Source organism: Dendropsophus ebraccatus, chromosome 14 (genome assembly GCF_027789765.1).
Source record: "Dendropsophus ebraccatus isolate aDenEbr1 chromosome 14, aDenEbr1.pat, whole genome shotgun sequence".
Classification (NCBI taxonomy): domain Eukaryota; kingdom Metazoa; phylum Chordata; class Amphibia; order Anura; family Hylidae; genus Dendropsophus; species Dendropsophus ebraccatus.
Window position 1 is genome coordinate 69,514,342 of NC_091467.1, and position 18,579 is coordinate 69,532,920.

The window sequence follows — 18,579 nt, forward strand, 5'->3', positions numbered from 1 at the left end:
AAAATTTGAAAGGTCGATATTCCATTCGAATAGACTGTGATGCTTGACTATTCAATTGAAAATCGAGCCCTATTAAAGTCAATGGGAAAAAATGCTAGTTTCTTAGAAACCTAAATTTAACCACTTGGGAATCACCAAGTCCACAATGACACCTGTTTTAATTAAATATAAACTATTACAGAAAGCGGTATTTAGTGGTATTTAGCTGTAGTAGCGATCCCGGCATTAATACCACTTCCTGTAATAGTTTATATTTAAAACAGCAAATTTTCACAATAGCAAAATTAGAACAAATTTTGCTGTTTTAATTAAATATACAGTTAATTAATTTCCCCTTCTCGTCTATTCCATTACTGTATAGCTCCCAATCGGCTGTGGAAATGCACAGATTCTCTGCTAATCCGGAAGGTGGGGTCTCCATGGACCGATATCCATGAAGACCCGACCTTCAGGATCAGCAGAGGTCCTGCCACTGATCCGGAGGATCCCATGGGTACGGTTGGGAGGGAGTCCTACTCACCCTCCCGAGGTCTTTCTTGTTTATGGCTGCTCAGCCAATTAGCCACTGATTGGCTGGGCGGATATATAAGGAGCCAGAGCCCGGCACACTGCTGGGATCTGTTGAAGAGTGAAGATATCAAGGGTGAGTAGGAACACTCCCCCCCTTTCCCCTGAACTGCACTCATCCCAGTAAGGAAAGAGGTCAATTAACCCACGTCCTTGCCGCCATGGGCGCAGTATGAGGTCAGTCTGGCCCTCAAGTGGTTAAATGGGGATGCTAACTTAACCCCCTGGGGGTCAGTCTGTCCTGTATGGCACCCAAAGGTTTAAGTGTGGGTGCAATGCATCCCCACTTATCCCCTTGGGTGCCAGACTGTAAGCAGCAATCTGTAAAGATGCTGCATACTGTAAGGTGCAGAAGACCTGTCACAATGATGGGTGTTCTGCTCCTGTTTGTTTTTCTTGTGTGTTTCTCCCTTTTTGTTTTTCAGATAACGGTATCCTGAGGATTACGTCGGATTCTGTGGACTATGTCGATGATCAGTATTTTTTAGCATTTCTTTTTTAATAGAATGATCAACAAGGGGTCCGGGGGGGAGGTTATTTTAATAAAAAAAATTCACTTATATCTTGTTCTTATTTCTTCTTTTTTCTGGGAAGAGACAGCTGTCAGTAGTTTCAGATCATCAAAGTTGGCACTCTCGGACTGGGCGGCAGCAGGCTGGTATTATTAGGCTAGGAAATACCAAAATAAATGGCCCTTCCCACCCTGGTACTACTGCTGCTGTTTGGTTTTTAACTTGGCTGGTTATGAAAACGGGGAGATCCTATGCACTTTTTTTAAATTGTTTTTTTAACAGCAGCATCCTAGTAGTACTATGGTGGGAATGACCATTTATTATAGCTCTCCCCGGTCTAATAATACCAGCCCGCTGCCTCCATGTCCAGGAGCGCTAGTTTTGACACTCCGATACTACTGGCACCCGGCTCTTCCCAGTAACCCAGGTGTGGTGGGTACTTGGGTAATAATGGGGGGGGTAGTGTTAGCCTTTTTATACCGGCTAACACTGGGCCCTAACTTAGTTATGGATTCCGTTTATCAGACGGCTTCTACTACTAAGTCTGTAAAGTAAAGAAATAGACACAAAGGGAGAAACACACAAAAAACAAAAAAACAAGCATTGTATCCTCCTTAACCCTGAACAATATGCCCTATAGGGGGTTAAAGCAACTCTGTACCCACAATCTGAACCCCCCCAAACCGCTTGTACCTTCGGATAGCTGCATTTAATCCGAGATCTGTCCTGCGGTCTGTTTGGCAGGTGATGCAGTTATTGTGCTAAAAATTTACTTTTAAACTGGCGGCCCCGTGCCCTACGGGAGTGACTTGGATTGTGTATGCATTAGGCTGGCACACCCTCTCTGTCCCTCCTCCCCGCCCTTCTCATCATTAGGAATGCTCCAGGCAGATTGCCTACTATTCGTCAGCTGTGAGAGCCCGCCACATGGGCTGGATCGTTAAGGCACCTGTGCAAATGTTCAGCATGGAGAGAATGTTCCAGTGGCATTCCTAATAATGAAGAGGGTGGGGGTGGTGGGACGGAGGGGGTGGTGCAAGGTTAGGGCACAGATACTCTCGTAGGGCACGGGGTTGTAAGTTTAAAAGTTGTTATTTGGACAATAACTGCATCACCCGCCAAACGGACCCCAGGACAGATCTTGGATTAAAAGCAGCTGTCCGATGGTACAAGTGGTTTGGGGGGGGGGGGGCAGATTGTGGATACAGAGTTGCCTTAAGTGAGGATGCATTGCATGACCCTTAACCCCCTAGGGGCCATAGTGAATAATCTGGTACCCAAGGGGTTAAGTGACCATGCATTGCATACACATAACCCCTTGGGGTCCAGACTGATTTCACACTGCACCCATACCAGCAAGGAAGGGTTAAGTGACCTCCTGGGATGGGTGCAGTTCAGGCTGGGGGAGCGTCCATACACACCTACGACATCTTCAGCACCTGGCTCCGTGTGCCAGGTGCCTCTGGACAGCCCTGCAGCCTGTCAATGGCTGAGCGGGCTGTCACTCTTATCTGGAGAGTGACAGCCGCTAAGCCAATCACTGGCTGAGGTGCTGTTCCATCTCGGTCAGTCATTGATTGGCTGAGCTGCTCAGCCAATCAGTGGCTGACTGAAACGGGACAGCGCAATGTTTAGCGGCTTTAGTAAAGCTCGCTTAGATTTGAATTTTCAATCAGATACTTGATTGAAAACGAATCTTTCGAGTAGTGCAATACTAGATCAAATAGCTACTCAATTAAGTATTGCTCGCTCATCTCTAATAAAGAGGAGTGGTTTCACAGGTGTGGCACCCCTGGATATCATATTTGGATCCCGCAACTGGTGGCCGGAGAACTAACTAAATGCAGCAAGGAGTGACTGGGGGGGGAACCAATTCCTTTGTTCCCTCTGTCTTTCGTGTCTTGTTGTTTGCTGTGAGAGGTTAAGCATTTCGTGTTTGGCTTTATTATGAAACAATTGTTCTGGGTGAAAGTGTGTTGTGCTTCTCTGGTCGGTCACTGCAGTACTCGGCCAGTGATGGTAGTGTCATGACACCAGTGCTAGTCCAGCACACAGGTGTGATGTTGATACCTGCTTTAGTGTGGCCGCTCTGTAGTGTTACCCAAATGGTCGGTGACCTGCCGGGTTGAGATGAGTCCCTTAGGCTGCTGTCACGGTAGTTCTTAGTGGCAATTGACCCACCCAGACTATTGGTACCGCCACCCACAGAAAGGAGAAAAATGACCCAAGGTGTGCGGCTAGCGTGTATAGGTGCTGGTGCAGAGGAGAGGATTATAAGGGGTCAGGCTGGGCGGCGCACAGCGGTGCTCGGAGCAGGGGGAGATGCCTCAAATGCTCCTAAGCACCTTATTTGCATAGAAGAAATTAGGGTATTTCAGAGGAAAGTGGGGGAGGAGCGAAACGTTCTGAACGGCAATCTGCTGCTAAGGTAAGCAGCTTCTAAGGCATATTAGCAGGTTCTCTAGGCAGAACCTGCTGATAGAACCGCTTTAGGGGTTAATCTGAGTATGAAGGATATAAACTGCATTTATCTGTATTCTCTATTGTAAGCTAATCAGTGACAACAAGCACATGCTGAAAGAGTATTGCAAGGGTTAAACTGTGTATGTCACTAAGCACTTCTGCCACCTGTTAAAGAATTGGTTTGTCAGGTCACCCCTGGGTCAGCCAATCCTAGTAAAGGTCACCCAGCAAAAGCTACTTTCTTGATTGCCCAGCCTATCAGAGGCCAGACTTACTGTCTCCTCAGGCCTCTCTCCACCAATACAGGACAGACTTACTGTCTCCTCAGGCCTCTCTCCACCAATACAGGACAGACTTACTGTCTCCTCAGGCCTCTCTCCACCAATACAGGACAGACTTACTGTCTCCTCAGGCCTCTCTCCACCAATACAGGACAGACTTACTGTCTCCTCAGGCCTCTCTCCACCAATACAGGACAGACTTACTGTCTCCTCAGGCCTCTCTCCACCAATACAGGACAGACTTACTGTCTCCTCAGGCCTCTCTCCACCAATACAGGACAGACTTACTGTCTCCTCAGGCCTCTCTCCACCAATACAGGACAGACTTACTGTCTCCTCAGGCCTCTCTCCACCAATACAGGACAGACTTACTGTCTCCTCAGGCCTCTCTCCACCAATACAGGACAGACTTACTGTCTCCTCAGGCCTCTCTCCACCAATACAGGACAGACTTACTGTCTCCTCAGGCCTCTCTCCACCAATACAGGACAGACTTACTGTCTCCTCAGGCCTCTCTCCACCAATACAGGACAGACTTACTGTCTCCTCAGGCCTCTCTCCACCAATACAGGACAGACTTACTGTCTCCTCAGGCCTCTCTCCACCAATACAGGACAGACTTACTGTCTCCTCAGGCCTCTCTCCACCAATACAGGACAGACTTACTGTCTCCTCAGGCCTCTCTCCACCAATACAGGACAGACTTACTGTCTCCTCAGGCCTCTCTCCACCAATACAGGACAGACTTACTGTCTCCTCAGGCCTCTCTCCACCAATACAGGACAGACTTACTGTCTCCTCAGGCCTCTCTCCACCAATACAGGACAGACTTACTGTCTCCTCAGGCCTCTCTCCACCAATACAGGACAGACTTACTGTCTCCTCAGGTCTCTCTCCACCAATACAGGACAGACTTACTGTCTCCTCAGGCCTCTCTCCACCAATACAGGACAGACTTACTGTCTCCTCAGGCCTCTCTCCACCAATACAGGACAGACTTACTGTCTCCTCAGGCCTCTCTCCACCAATACAGGACAGACTTACTGTCTCCTCAGGCCTCTCTCCACCAATACAGGACAGACTTACTGTCTCCTCAGGTCTCTCTCCACCAATACAGGACAGACTTACTGTCTCCTCAGGCCTCTCTCCACCAATACAGGACAGACTTACTGTCTCCTCAGGCCTCTCTCCACCAATACAGGACAGACATCTTCATCCTCATCCATGTGCTGTAGGGAGCTATCAGCAGGTTAGAAGGTTAGATTTGTCTAACCTGCTGATAGTATGGCGACTATGTCATACTTCTAGCTATGAAAGCTTTGCAGATAGCCACCAGGAGTTCCTGAATCACTACGCAAGATATTAACTTATACATCTTTCTAATGATCTCCGTGTCCATCCGGAAGCTTTGCAGGACAGGACGATAGATGTTGGGACAATACACACTGATGTGCTTCTGTGCCGATAGTTGAGCTGTAACGGTGGAGAACTATGCCTCAGATGGTGGAGCTACACAAGCAGAGCAACGCGGTATTGTGACAGTTCCCACGAGTGCGGTTTGTCACCGACATTTGCCGATGGATGTGCCCGCAACGATCACCGATTGCATTTCTACATTTTTTATAGGTTGGAGCTATACATGAGGAACCATGCTCCATCTGTTAGGTGGACTGAATTATGTTTATTTTCCTTTTTTCTTTTTTTTCCCTTTTTGTACTATCATGCCGTACGAGCGTCGCGGTTGCCATAGCACCGGTCAGCTGACCGATGTGTTAGCATCAGCGGACTGCCGATTGGTTATACCCTGCACTTGCGCAGTGACACCGGCAAGACGCCGATGTTTGCGCGCTCTAGCTATACCATGGAGTCGGCTGGATATAAGTCCTGGGGATATTTTCTGCTTTTAGTATGTAAGTTATATGTGTTCACTGACACACTGTTTCTGGTGATGAGGGTTAATAAAGTTAATTATGTACTTGGCAACTATTTGCTAGCTTGAACATGTGATTGGCTGTATGCTGCATATATACCCTGTTCAATTGTATATTGTATCAGCTTGAGAAAGACCTTTTGGTCGAAACGTTGCTGCTATGTTATTGCCATGAGGGAATAAACACTTCTTTTTTGCACTTTATCTACGCCTTGATGCTGTTACCTTTGCATTTTTCTATGGACTTTGTCCTGATGGACTACAGGAATGGTAACTTTGCTTCATCTATTTTTAATGCAATTTTTTCATTATTTTGAGTCTGCTTAGAGACCATTTAGGTGTGCTATGGTATTTTTGCCTTTCTGCTGATAGTATCTTCAGTGAGTCCAGACTATTACATCTTCCTGTTTTATTCCAGGGTAGGAAGCAAGGCAAGCCCCCTGGACGCTTGTAGCAGGCAGGATCTTCTTTTTCCACAATGCAACCTTCATGACCAGGACTACAGGTACAGTGGATATTTCTGTAAGGAGTATTAAATGTTATTCTTTTTTCAATCCTATTATCTATTGTCTACGGAAATTAGACTGTACTCTGTCGCCTCCTTATGGCATTTTAGCAGACTGCAAGATTTAAAAGGGTGCTTCAGCAAAAATGTTTTCTTTCAAATCAACTGGTATCAGAAATTTCCAGAGATTTGTAATTTACCTCTATTTAAAAATTTCCAGTCTTCCAGTACTTATGAGCTGCTGTATGTCCTGCAGGAAGTGGTGTATTCTTTCCAGTTTGACACAGTGCTCTCTGCTGCCACCTCTGTCCATGTCAGGAACTGTCCAGAGCAGGAGAGGTTTTCTATGGGGATTTACTCCTGTTCTAGACAGTTCCTGACATGGAAAGAGGTGGCAGCAGAGAGCACTGTGTCAGACTGGAGAGAATAGACCACTTCCTGCAGGATATACAGCAGCTGATAAGTAAAGGTAGACTTGAGATTTTTTAATTAAAGTAAATTACAAATCTCTGGCACTTTTTGTCACCAGTTGATTTAATAGAATTATTATTATTATTTATTTATTTTAAGTTAAAGTTTTAAAATTGAAGTTAAAGTTTAAACTTTAAGTTTTTTTTCCCCCTGAAATTAATTTATTAAATATTTTAAAAAATAATCTCCCCCTTCTAGACTTATGAAAGAACTTTACAGAGTACAATCAGCTCAGGATTTTTAACTCAATGCTGAGCTATAGCAAGTTACCAGGAAACAAAGAAAAAGCAGGTAATATTAGACCTAAAAGTATAAGAAATTTCCTTAAATAAATGCTTCACTACCAGATGACGATTATTGCAGAAATTAACGTTTATTAGTTAGAAATCATCATTTTCATGAATATATAAATAAATAATATTTTATAAGTTTATGACATTTACATTTATATCTTCAAGTGTTGCACTTCAAGTTGCAGATATATATTTTTTTTTCAAAATCAGAAACCATAAACTAAAATGATCGACCATAGAGAGTTTTAATAATAGATTTTAATATGGATTTATTATGGATTTTGTTATCAAGTTAAAGAACATAAATCATTTGTTAAAAAAATCATGTTGTTAAAGTTAAGAAGAAAAATCATTAAAAAAAAATAACAGCATCTCCCATACCTAAATGGACATAAGGAGATCTCTTGTGAGCCCCTCCCACTGCCGCATTCTATAGGCTGAATGCTCCACCAATCAGATTCTCCTTCCTGTGATGTCACAGGCTCCTCACAGCTCCTCCCCCTCCTTCCCTGATATCTGTAAAGACCCTCTGGATACACTGATCACAGCATGAAGGGGCTCGGAGAAGGTGGCGGTGAAGGTGTGTAAGTGTCTGATGGGGTCACACAGCTCATAAAAGGACAGCTGCCCGGCCTCATAATCCAGACAGATCCGGACTCTATCACTGGAGATCTTGTGAGGTAACCTGATCGACGTTCTGTCATGTCTCACTGTATACTGACCCTTATACAACAACCTTCCCTGTAACCCCCAGGACTTGGTACTATCTCCGATACCTGCGTTCCCTCCCGTCCTCTCTACACTGGGATAACACATCCCCACACTCCAGTCCTCCGATCTCCTGATCTCCACATCCCACTCATGTCTCCCTGAGGAGAATCCATTGTGGCTCATCACCTGAAAATTACCCTCCAATCTCTCTGCAGTTGCCGGACGCTTCTGCCAAATTTGTGTCGCAGTCGCAGTTTTCAGGTCGTCTGATATAAGGATAAAATTACCGGCTGTGTTTACATCCAGTAATATATCTGTAGGACCCTTTCCTGCAGTAGCACCCTTCCACCTAGTCCCGAATCTTACACTGCCCTTATAATGTGAAGCTCGTGTGTGACTTGGAAGAGACTGGGTGTTGGAGGCTGGTGCCTGTGACAGCGGTGGTGATGGTTGCAGAGACGAGGGGCTGGTACCAGTAATGTTGGCAGAGACCAGGCGCAGGAGGGAGAAGCCTGTGGCATTGGTGGTGGCAGAGAATGGGCGCTGGAGGGTGTTGCCTGTGGCAGTGGTGATGGAAGAGACCGGGCGCTGGAGGGTGTTGCCTGTGACAGTGGTGATGGAAGAGACCGGGCGCAGAAAGGTGGTGTCTTTGGCACTGGTGGTGGCAGAGACCGGACGCAGGAGGGGGAGGCCTGTGACAGTGATGATGTCAGAGACCGGGCGCCAGGGGAATCGCGCCTGTGGCTGTGGCCTCATTGCTTTTGCAGTTTTATTGGTCTGTAAATATGTTACTACATCAGTGAAACCAGTGTCTAACATCCCTGTAATCATATCCATATCTACATCATGTGTGGTATCATGTCCCCTTGTGTCCTCATCACCTTCCCCTCCCTCAGGATCAGACAAATCACCTGTATCTGGATCCTGTAGGACAGTGAATGGATCCATCATGTTACACAGGTCCTCAATGTGCCTTATCTTTTTGGACAGCTCGTCCTTCCTTATCTCCAGCTTCTTGGTGACATCAGACAGTGAACGTAACACCTGCTTCTCCTGCCTGGAAATTTCGCTCATAGTCCTCTTCTCCAGGTCGGTCAACCGTCTCCTGATCTCTGTAAACAGGTCGGTGATTCTCTTGGTTTCTCCAGATGTTTTTTCTAGAGCTTTTTTCTTTCGCTCCTCCACACTCTGGAGTCTTTCCTCAGTCTTCTTGCTCATTGTGTTCAGTTGCCTCAGAACATTTCTCAGTTTCTCCTTCTTCTTTTCAAGGGCCTCCTCCAGCTTCTCCACTTGGTGTTGTCTATGTTCTTCTGCTAAGCAATAGACACAGATATAAGCGGCGTCCTCGGTGCAGTAATATTCCAGGGTCATCTTATGGGTGGAACACTTCACAGCAGGTGTCTCCTCAACTAAACGTTCTGCTACGTTATGTAGAGCGATGTTCTTTATCAGTGACGGCCGCTGTGGAAACTGTGCCCTACATTGAGGACAGAAATAATCTCCAAACTCGTCCTGTGTATTCAGGAACTGATCAATACATCCCCGGCAGAAGTTGTGTCCACATCTCAGGATTACAGGATCGGTAAAAGTGCTCAGACAGATGGAGCAGAGCAGCTCGTCCCTCACATCAGCAGACGCCATGGCTGACACCACCGAGAAGCAGAGATCTCTAATGTGATCTTTGTCACAGGCAGCCGGGTGTGCTCCAGTATATTCTGCTTTATTATAGGGTTTATCATCTTTTTTTCTCTGAGATAACATTTTCCTCCTGTCTTCCTGCTTTGTAAGGTCCTAAGGGCAAAGTCAACACTTCTTGTATTTCTATATCTTTTGAGTAAAATACTTTGCTACATATCTAAGTTTTATCTTTGAGGTCGGTGATAGAGATGAGTGAATACAATTCAATCGAGATGATATTCGATTGAATATTGCGGTATTCGAAAGATTCGAATTAAATCGAGTAGTGTGGTGAATATGCGAGAAACATTCAAAAGCCCTCCCATTGCAGTTGGCGCTTTTTTTAATCCAATCACCATGCAGGGAGGCCGTGAGGGACCCTGGGAGTACGCACGCAGGGCGAAAAAGGCGTCTACCCTCATTGGATGGCTAAACCACATGACCTTGAATCTTAAATACTCTCGACCGCAGATGCGCTTTCAACCTAGTCAGGAAATGATCTTGGAGCAGGGAGAGATAGGTTTTAGTAGCGTGTTGGTCAGGCAGGCTTACTACAGAACCCAAAGGTCCTTTTCAGGGATAAGACCCAGCGAAAAAGTTATCTCTGAATTTCTCAGTGCTAAGAAATAGAGGATATAACAGCAGCATCAGCAGGTGTATTCATTCCAGTACCCTGTGTGTACAAGTGACTTATAGTGTCCCTGGTTTAGCCCTTTAAGGGCACCTGATATATACTGTTCCAGTAGCCCAGAAAAAGGCACGTCATGCATACTGTTCCAGTAACGTTCGTACAGCATAATGCGTGATACGCGCGAATAACATGACGCTCTACGGACGCACATTGGAATAACGTATGTAACGCTGTGCAAGAAATACGAACAAAATGTGTGAACATTGCCGTAAATGCTCGCAAAGCGTTCGCAAATATTTTTCCTTCGCAGCTGCGGAGAGTGGCATTATACTGCGAATTTGGGGTGTTGGGTACACCCAGGCATGCTCCCCCTGATGTCACAGTGTCATTCTGGAGGTGTTGGCATTGTCTAGGGAGGTTTCATGGGGGACTTGGTGACCTTCAAGTGGTCGAATTTGGATTTCCAAGTGCCGCAATTTTTTTCCCCATAGACTATAATGGGATTGAATATTTGTGCGTGCGCTGCAGAGATGAGTCCGAAGCCCATAGAGAATGATGGCTCCATTCATTCTGACTGACCTTGCAAATACTCGGGCTACAAGAAAAGCTGTTTTTTAGGCTGGGTTCACACTATGTATATTTGAGGCTGTATTTGGTCCTCATGTCAGGTCCTTATAGCAACCAAAACCAGGAGTGGATTAAAAACACAGAAAGGCTCTCTTCACACAATGTTGAAATTGAGTGGATGACCGCCATTTAATGGCAAATATTTGCTGTTATCTTAAAACAACAGCTGTTGTATTGAAATAATGGCAGTTCTTTACCGTTATATGGCGGCCATCCACTCAATTTCACCATTGTGTGAACAGATCCTTTCTGTGTTTTTAATCCACTCCTGGTTTTGGTTGCTATGAGGACCTGACATGAGGACCAAATACTGCCTGAAATATACTGCGTGTGAACCCAGCCTTAAAGTGTAACTAAGTGAAAAGTTTAAAAGCTGGTAAAAATAAAAATAAACAGCTGTTTCCCATTCCAAACACACTCACGCTTCCTATCTGTTCAATATCAGGCAAAGCCGTCATTATCACAGAGGAGCAAAGTGAAGATGGATTTGCTGAGTCCCATTATAACCTATGGAGGGGGATGAATGAGCAGGGAGAGGACAGAGCCAGCTTGTGCAGTTTGCAGACTGTCTGGGTACATAAAACGCTAGATTCAGAAATCAGAAAGGTCAGTGCATATCTGGGAGCTTGGTGACAGAAGATTGTAGGATGTTGTTTTGTACAGCCCTAGTTTTCTCCTCTCCATGCTCACTCACTCCTCTCGACCCCTCCCCTCTCCATAGAGCATAATGGACACAGAAATCCCGCACCTGGATTCTGGTGAAGAAACCAGTCTTGGACTAAGAGAGCTCAATTGGTTGGAAATTTAACCAAGTTCTCAACAGCCAGAACGGAGATAAATATTGCTATTTTTCCCTCTTCAGTTTCTGTCATTCTCTCAGGAGCAGAAGAACTGCAGAAAATAGATAAACGTACATTTTATTCAATGGAAGGGACAGACCATGTAGACAGAACGGGTGATCTTGACAGTTCGTGGAGGTTAACATGTCTGTCTGAGGAAAACTCCACTGAGAGGTGATCCACTGGAAGACATGGTAATGCCCTTCATGTGGGTAGCTGAAAAATGGGTAATGCTCTGTTTTGCCCATTTCATAATTTCCACCCATTCCTGGCTAAGCTACTGTTGTTTGTGCCTGTTTGTTTATGTCGAAGGTGGCAGCCATGTTGTCTGTTTGGACTCTGACATCTTGGTTTTTGAGCATGCTGGAGAAATAAGAGAGCCTGATCTTCTTTTGACCATCTTTGCTGAGCCCACTTTTCTTCTGCATGTGCACCCCAGCCCCAGTTAGATGCATCAGGAATCAGACTCTTCCCCCGATAAGCATTTTTCAACCACCATGTCTATTCTTGGATGGTGATGGCAGGGCTGCTTCTGCCAAGAGGCGGAATGAGGATTCTGCCTCAGGCGGCAGATCCTGTGGTCCTGTAGGGGACGGCAGAATCTTCTCTGCCACTGTCATTTTAGTGAAGTTTAACTTCACTAAAATGAAAGCAGCCCCGGCCTCCTAACAGTGCTCAGTCCCTGGCAGGCCCCATACCACCCTCCCCTGGAACTACCGGGCTGTGTCTCTGTGATGTGTGATGTCACCAGGCAGTCTTCCTGAGGATTGGGTAAGAGCCTGCACAGCGGCTCCACATGCTGGTCCCTCCTCCGCCCCAGTCCTAGTGAGTATTATAACCAGGGCACGGGGGAGGCTGGTGTCTGAGGGTGGTGATTGTTTGTAGGATGGGAGATGGCAGTGCACTGACTGTACTACTACTGTACTGTATATGCACTCCAGCAGTCTTATACAGTACAGGATGGGAGATGGTGGTGCACTGACTGTACTACTACTGTACTGTATATGCACTCCAGCAATCAAATACAGTACAGGAGATGGTGGTAAAAGAAAAAAAAATTACTTGATGACCCCTTTAAGTTTTTTTTTTCTCCTTAAATTATTTCAGTAAATATAAAAAAAAAAATAATCTCCTCTTCTAGACTTATGCAAGAACTCTGAACATTACAAAGAAGAATCAGCTCAGGATTTTTAACCCAATGCTGCGACATAACAGGAAACAAAAACGCATCAGGTAATATTGGACCTAATAACTTAAAGGACAACTCCCGCGGGACCCCAAAAAAAAAAAAAAACACAGACACACACAGACATCATACTCACCATCTCTCCGGTGACGATCGCCACTCGATTCGCCCGCCGTCCGCCTCTCCGTCGCCGCCGTCCGCCATCCAGCGATGTCTCCGACTTCCGGGTCCAGGGGATGGAAAAGGCTGCCAGTGCGCTTGCGCACCGGCAGCCTTTTCATTGGCTGGAGCGCATCACATGGCTTCCAGCAAGCTCAGCCAATCAGGGCTGAGCAAGCTGGAAGCCATGTGATGCGCTCCAGCCAATGAAAAGGCTGCTGGTGCGCATGTGCACCAGCAGCCTTTTCATCCCCATTCACTTTGCATGAAGACGCCGAGGAGGAAGAAGACCCGGACCGCCCCTCGGCTCTGACGTCGTCGTCACCAGATGCCGCCCCGGAGAAGAGGACCGTGACGATCGTAATAGGTAATGTATACATTCCTTAACTTCCGGGGTGGGGGGTCGGGGGTCCGAAAGTGGGGGAAGGGGGCCAGGCCGGGTATTTAACCACATTACAAAGTTATATAACTTTGTAATGTGTGTTAAATGAGCGAAAAAAAAATTTTGTGGGAGTTGTCCTTTAAGACATTTCCTACAATAAACCCCTCATTACTAGATGACGATTGTTTCAGAAATCAATGTTTATTAGTTACAAATCATAATATATAATATATTCATTGTTCTAGGGGTTCATGACATTTACTTTTTTTTTCCTTCACAGAAAACAAAAAACAGAAAACATAGAATAAAATGATCGACCATAGAGGTTTCCTAAAGCGAAGTTTCAATAATTGATTTCAATATAGACTAAAGTAAAAGGACAACTCCGGCCAAAAGTATTTTTTAATATGTTACTACTTATGAAAAGTTAGACATGGAGACTTCAAATTCTCTCAAAAACCGTGACGTCACGAATCAGGTGTAAATCCAATGGAGTGTCCAGCAGGGGGCTCAGTATGTAAAAGCCTACTGACTGTATTGAAGTATATGGACTATGTAATGTAATGTAAAAACTACACTACTACACTTTATTAATGGACTATGTGTATGGAATAATTTGGGGAGCTCACCAAATAGAGGGCACCGAGCAGGGAGGGAGAGAGGTGCCGGTGCATCTAACTACCTCCACCCTTCCTCCCATACACATAGTCCATTATTCCAAACACATAGTCCATTAATATAGTGTAGTTTTTACATTACATTACCTAGTCCATATACTTCAATACAGTCCTAAGGCTTTTACTTATACTTCACCCCCTGCTGGACACTCCATTGGAATTACACCTGATTCGTGACGTCACGTTTTTTGAGAGAATTTGAAGTCTCCATGATCTACTAAATTAAGTCAAATAGCCATATATGTGCATTTCCCATAATTAATGTACACATGTAGCCTGTGTTAACTTGATCACAATGACGCATTTAACAACACTTAACACAGCTCCCTGACACAATTATTGCGTCAGGGATCATGTTAACCCTGGCTACATCTGTATATTAGGAATTTGTCTAACTTTCCATAAGTAATAACATATAAAAAAAATACTTTTGGCCGAACTTCTCCTATAAGAAGAAAATTTTACAAAAAATCCAATACCTTACATGCTGCAGGTATAAAATCTTATTTTTTTTCTTATTTGGTAAAATTTTGTCCACATCACTGTGACTGTAAACAAAAAGTGGAAAAATCTGCAGCGTGCGCCCTGTGTGGATTTGCCCTAAGAGTGCGTTCACACGTACAGGATCTGTAACAGATTCGATGGCACAGATTTGAAGTTGCAGATTCAAAGCAGATCTGTCTAGGCCCTCAAATCTGCTGCAGATCCTGTACGTGTGAACGCACCCTAAAGAAGAGAGATAAGAAAATCCCTAATGAGGCCCCTCCCACTGCTACGTCCTTTAGGCTGATTGATCCACCAATCAGATTCTCCTCCCTGTGATGTCACAGGCTCCTCACAGCTCCTCCCCCTCCTTCCCTGATATCTGTAAAGACCCTGTGGATACACAGATCAAAGCATGAAGGGGCTCAGAGAAGGTGGCGGTGAAGGTGTATAAGTGTCTGATGGGGTCACACAGCTCATAAAAGGACAGCTGCCCGGCCTCATAATCCAGACGTTATCACTGGAGATCCAATGAGATATCGGGGTCAAATTTCTGTCATGTATCACTGTATACTGGACCTTTATACTAAAACCTTCCCTGTAACCCTATTCCCCTTCCCTATTATCTCCAATACCTGCGTTCCCTCCCGTCCTCTCTAAACTGGGATAACACATCCCCACCCCCCAGTCCTCCGATCTCCTGATCTCCACATCCCAGTCATGTCTCCCAGAGGAGAATCCACCGCTGCTCATTACCTGAAAATCCCACTCAAATCTAAAAGCAGTTGCCGGATGCTTCTGCCAAATTTGTGTCGCAGTTTTCAGGTCGTCTAATATAAGGAGATTATATCCAGTAATATGTCTGTAGGACCCTTTCCTGCAGTCGCTCACTTCCACTTAGTCCGTAATGTTACATTGTCCCTATAATGTAAAGCTTGTATGCGACTGCGCAGAGACTGGGTGTTGGTGGGTGGTGCCTGTGGAGACAAGGTGGTGGAGACAAGGGGCCCTGGCAGAGTTTTGGTAGTATCAGACCAGGCACAGGAGGGTGGTGCCTGTTTCAGTGGTGGTGGCAGAGACCGGGCGCAGGAGGGTGGTGGTGGTGACAGAGACCAGGTACTGGAGGGCGGTACCTGTGATAGGGTAAGTAGTGATGTCAGAGACCGGGCGCTGGGGGCTGGCATCTGTAGTAGTGGCTGTCGCCTCATTGCTTTTGGTTTTGCAGTTTTAATGGACTGTAAATATGTTACTATATCAGAGAAACCCTTGTCTAACATCTTTGTAATCACATCCATATCTACATCATGTGTGGTATCATGTCCCCCTGTGTCCTCATCACCTCCCTCCTCCTCAGTACCACACAAGTCACCTGTATCTGGATCCTGTAAGACAGTCAGTGGATCCGCCATCTTACACAGCTCCTCAATGTGTCTCATCTTCCTGGACAGCTCATCCCTCTTTATCTCCAGCTTCTGGATGACATCAGACAGAGACAGTGACAGCTGCTTCTCCTGCCTGGAAATGTCGCTCAGAATCCTCTTCTTCAGGTCCTCCAGCCGTCTCCTGATGTCTCTAAACAGGGCGGTGACTCTCTTGGTTTCTTCAGATGTTTTTTTTAGAGCTTTTCTCCTTTGCTGCCTAACACTCTGGACTCTTTCCTCAGTCTTCTCTCTGTTCGTGTTCAGTTTCTTCAGAACATTTCTCAGTATCTCCTTCTTCTTCTCTGAGGCCTCCTCCACCTTCTCCACCAGGTGTTGTCTATGTTCTTCTGCTGAGCAATAGACACAGATACAAGCGGCGTCCTCGGTGCAGTAATATTCCAGGATCTTCTCATGGATGGAACACTTCACAGCAGGTGGCTCCTCCACGAAACGTTCTGCTACGTTATGTAGAGCGATGTTCCTTATCAGTGACGGCCGCTGTGGAAACTTTTCTCTGCATTGAGGACAGGAATAAACTCCAAACTCGTCCTGTATATTCAGGAACTGATCAATACATCCCCGGCAGAAGTTGTGTCCACACGTCAGGATTACAGGATCGGTGAAAGTGCTCAGACAGATGGGGCAGAGCAGATCGTCTCTCACATCAGCAGACGCCATGGCTGACAACACCGAGAAGCAGGGAACTCTAATGTGATCTTTGTCACAGGCAGCCGGGTGTGCTCCAGTATATTATGCTTTATTATAGGTTTTATGATCTTTTTTCTCCTGTCTTCCTGCTTTGTAAGGTCCTAAGGGCAAAGTCAACACTTCTTGTATTTCTATATCTTTTGAGTATTATACTTTGCTACATTTCTGTTTTATCATTGAGGTCAGTGATAATCTTGGCTTTTTTATAATGCATTTATATTTTGATATTATAACATATAAAAGATATAATTAAAGGAGAACTCCAGCCAAAATGTATTTTTTAATATGTTATTACATAAGGAAAGTTAGACAAATTCTTAATATACACTAATTATGGGAAATGCACATAAAGGGCTATTTTCCTCAATTTAGTTGATCAGACAGGCTTCAATTTCTCTAAAAAAAAATGTGACGTCACAAATCGGGTGTAATTCACATGAAGTGTCCAGCAGGGGGCGCAGTATATGTAGAACGTACATTGTAAAAATAAGTAGGGCCTTTCCTATTCTTTTATTCACAAAACACAGCTATTTTGGCTCTCCTTAGCTAACACTTGGAGTTCTACAGCGCTTAATACGTTCCAATGTTGTTGTGCCCGTTTACAATGGCTGTGACTAGCATAACACTATAAGGGCCCTATGGTTACATTTTACATTTTAAACTGTGTTTTTATCCATCTGCACACCCATGCTAGCTTTAAGGTTTAGACTTCTTTTTTTTAATCCTCTCTCTCTTTCTACCTATATCCGCTCTCCAAAAACACTCACCCCCTGAAGGAGAAGTTAGGTAGCTCCGTGTGGGAGGAAGTGAAGTCAGTCAGTCTAGTCTAGACACCACAGTGTATAGATGCAGCTAGAGATAACCAGTTCTTTCAGTACTTCTACTATGTTTATTATGCAGTGCTAAGCATTTTAAAAGAGAGAGATCATTAAGGAACACCCTAACCCACGCCGAGAACACACCTACACAGAGCAGGGCAGTATCTTTTATACAAGAGGAACTATGTATTCTATTGCGTACTGCAGGCAACTGGGAAGACCTGGACAATTAGCTATACCCAGATAACCACGTCTGGGGCTTGTAGTACCCTGACAGGACGGTAACTCAACACTGTAGAGCAGAAGATGGTCATACATAGTCTAAACACAACTACAAGTAAACTACTCACTACAAAGTATATCTTCAGGTTCCGGCAGAGTACACAGCTACACTGGGTTGGGACGCTCCTCTGACAAGTACCTCTTCTCTACTCTGCCCTTCAAGCACTGCTACAATTGCCTCTCCTCTATTCTACGCTCCAGCACCTCCTTAAGCACAACAAGTTCAAGCACTCAAAGTCTGTGTCAAAGATTTATCTACTCTGCAAAAGTGTATTGTTATCCTGTAGAACTTGACAGTAAAGCTGTTCTATTTTTACATCACTGAGAATCTGTCATATTCTATACGCTCCAGCACCCATACACATAAACCGCACACCTTAGTTTTTTTTCGCGGTACCAATAGTCCGGGTGGGTCATTTGCCACTTAGGACTACCGTGACAAGAGCCCAAGGCACCCACTACAACCTGGCGGGTTACCGACTATCTTGGGGACACAAGACGGCCATCTACAAAACAGGTACCCACATCACACCTGCGTGCTGGACAAGCAGGGCCGCCATCAGGGCAGTATTGGCGGTACAGCTGTCAGGGGCCCGAGCTAAGACTAGCAACCAGGGGGGCCCAGCCATCCAGCCTTCCTGCATGTAAACTCCTGACAGCTATACCGCACAGGCAGGAAGACACAGGCCCTCTCCTCACTCCCCCCGGGCCCCCTCCTCTTCCTCACTCTGGCTACTTCCTCCTGTGCTGGGATGTTGGAGGAGAAGAAGGGGGAGGGGCCCGGAGCCGTGCGTGTGAGGACCAGGAGGCAGCAGAACATGGGCCCTGGAGCTTCCCTGCAGAGAGTAAGTCTGTGAATGGGTGCTGCTGTATGTATGTGTACATGGGTGCTGCTGTATGTATGTGTACATGGGTGCTGCTGTGTGTATGTGTACATGGGTGCTGCTGTGTGTATG

The 18,579-nt window shown here is 45.5% G+C and overlaps 2 protein-coding genes and 1 long non-coding RNA gene across 3 annotated transcripts in view; 1 reads left to right on the forward strand and 2 right to left on the reverse strand.

Moving 5' to 3' along the window:
• Nucleotides 1-16,548, reverse strand: part of LOC138772705 (E3 ubiquitin-protein ligase TRIM17-like) — a 30,793-nt gene extending 14,245 nt beyond the window's left edge. Inside the window, exon 1 of the mRNA XM_069953295.1 lies at nt 15,764-16,548. Within this exon, the coding sequence (XP_069809396.1) occupies nt 15,764-16,493 (730 nt within the window). The 5' untranslated portion in view covers nt 16,494-16,548. The remainder of the gene's footprint in view (nt 1-15,763) is intronic.
• Nucleotides 5,658-7,015, forward strand: LOC138772530 (uncharacterized). The gene is made up of 3 exons (XR_011359775.1): nt 5,658-5,733; nt 6,172-6,258; nt 6,928-7,015. It is a non-coding gene; the product is annotated as an uncharacterized lncRNA (long non-coding RNA).
• On the reverse strand, nt 7,264-9,697 carry LOC138772443 (E3 ubiquitin-protein ligase TRIM7-like). Its single transcript, XM_069952835.1, has one exon. It carries the CDS (start codon nt 9,492-9,494, stop codon nt 7,509-7,511), a length of 1,986 nt encoding a protein of 661 aa, XP_069808936.1. The 5' UTR covers nt 9,495-9,697; the 3' UTR covers nt 7,264-7,508.
• Nucleotides 16,549-18,579: the final 2,031 nt, after the last annotated feature.

Bases quoted from the DNA above. Each gene is read 5' to 3' on its own strand.
- LOC138772443 (XM_069952835.1), bottom strand. From the start codon at position 9,494: ATGTTATCTCAGAGAAAAAAAGATGATAAACCCTATAATAAAGCAGAA.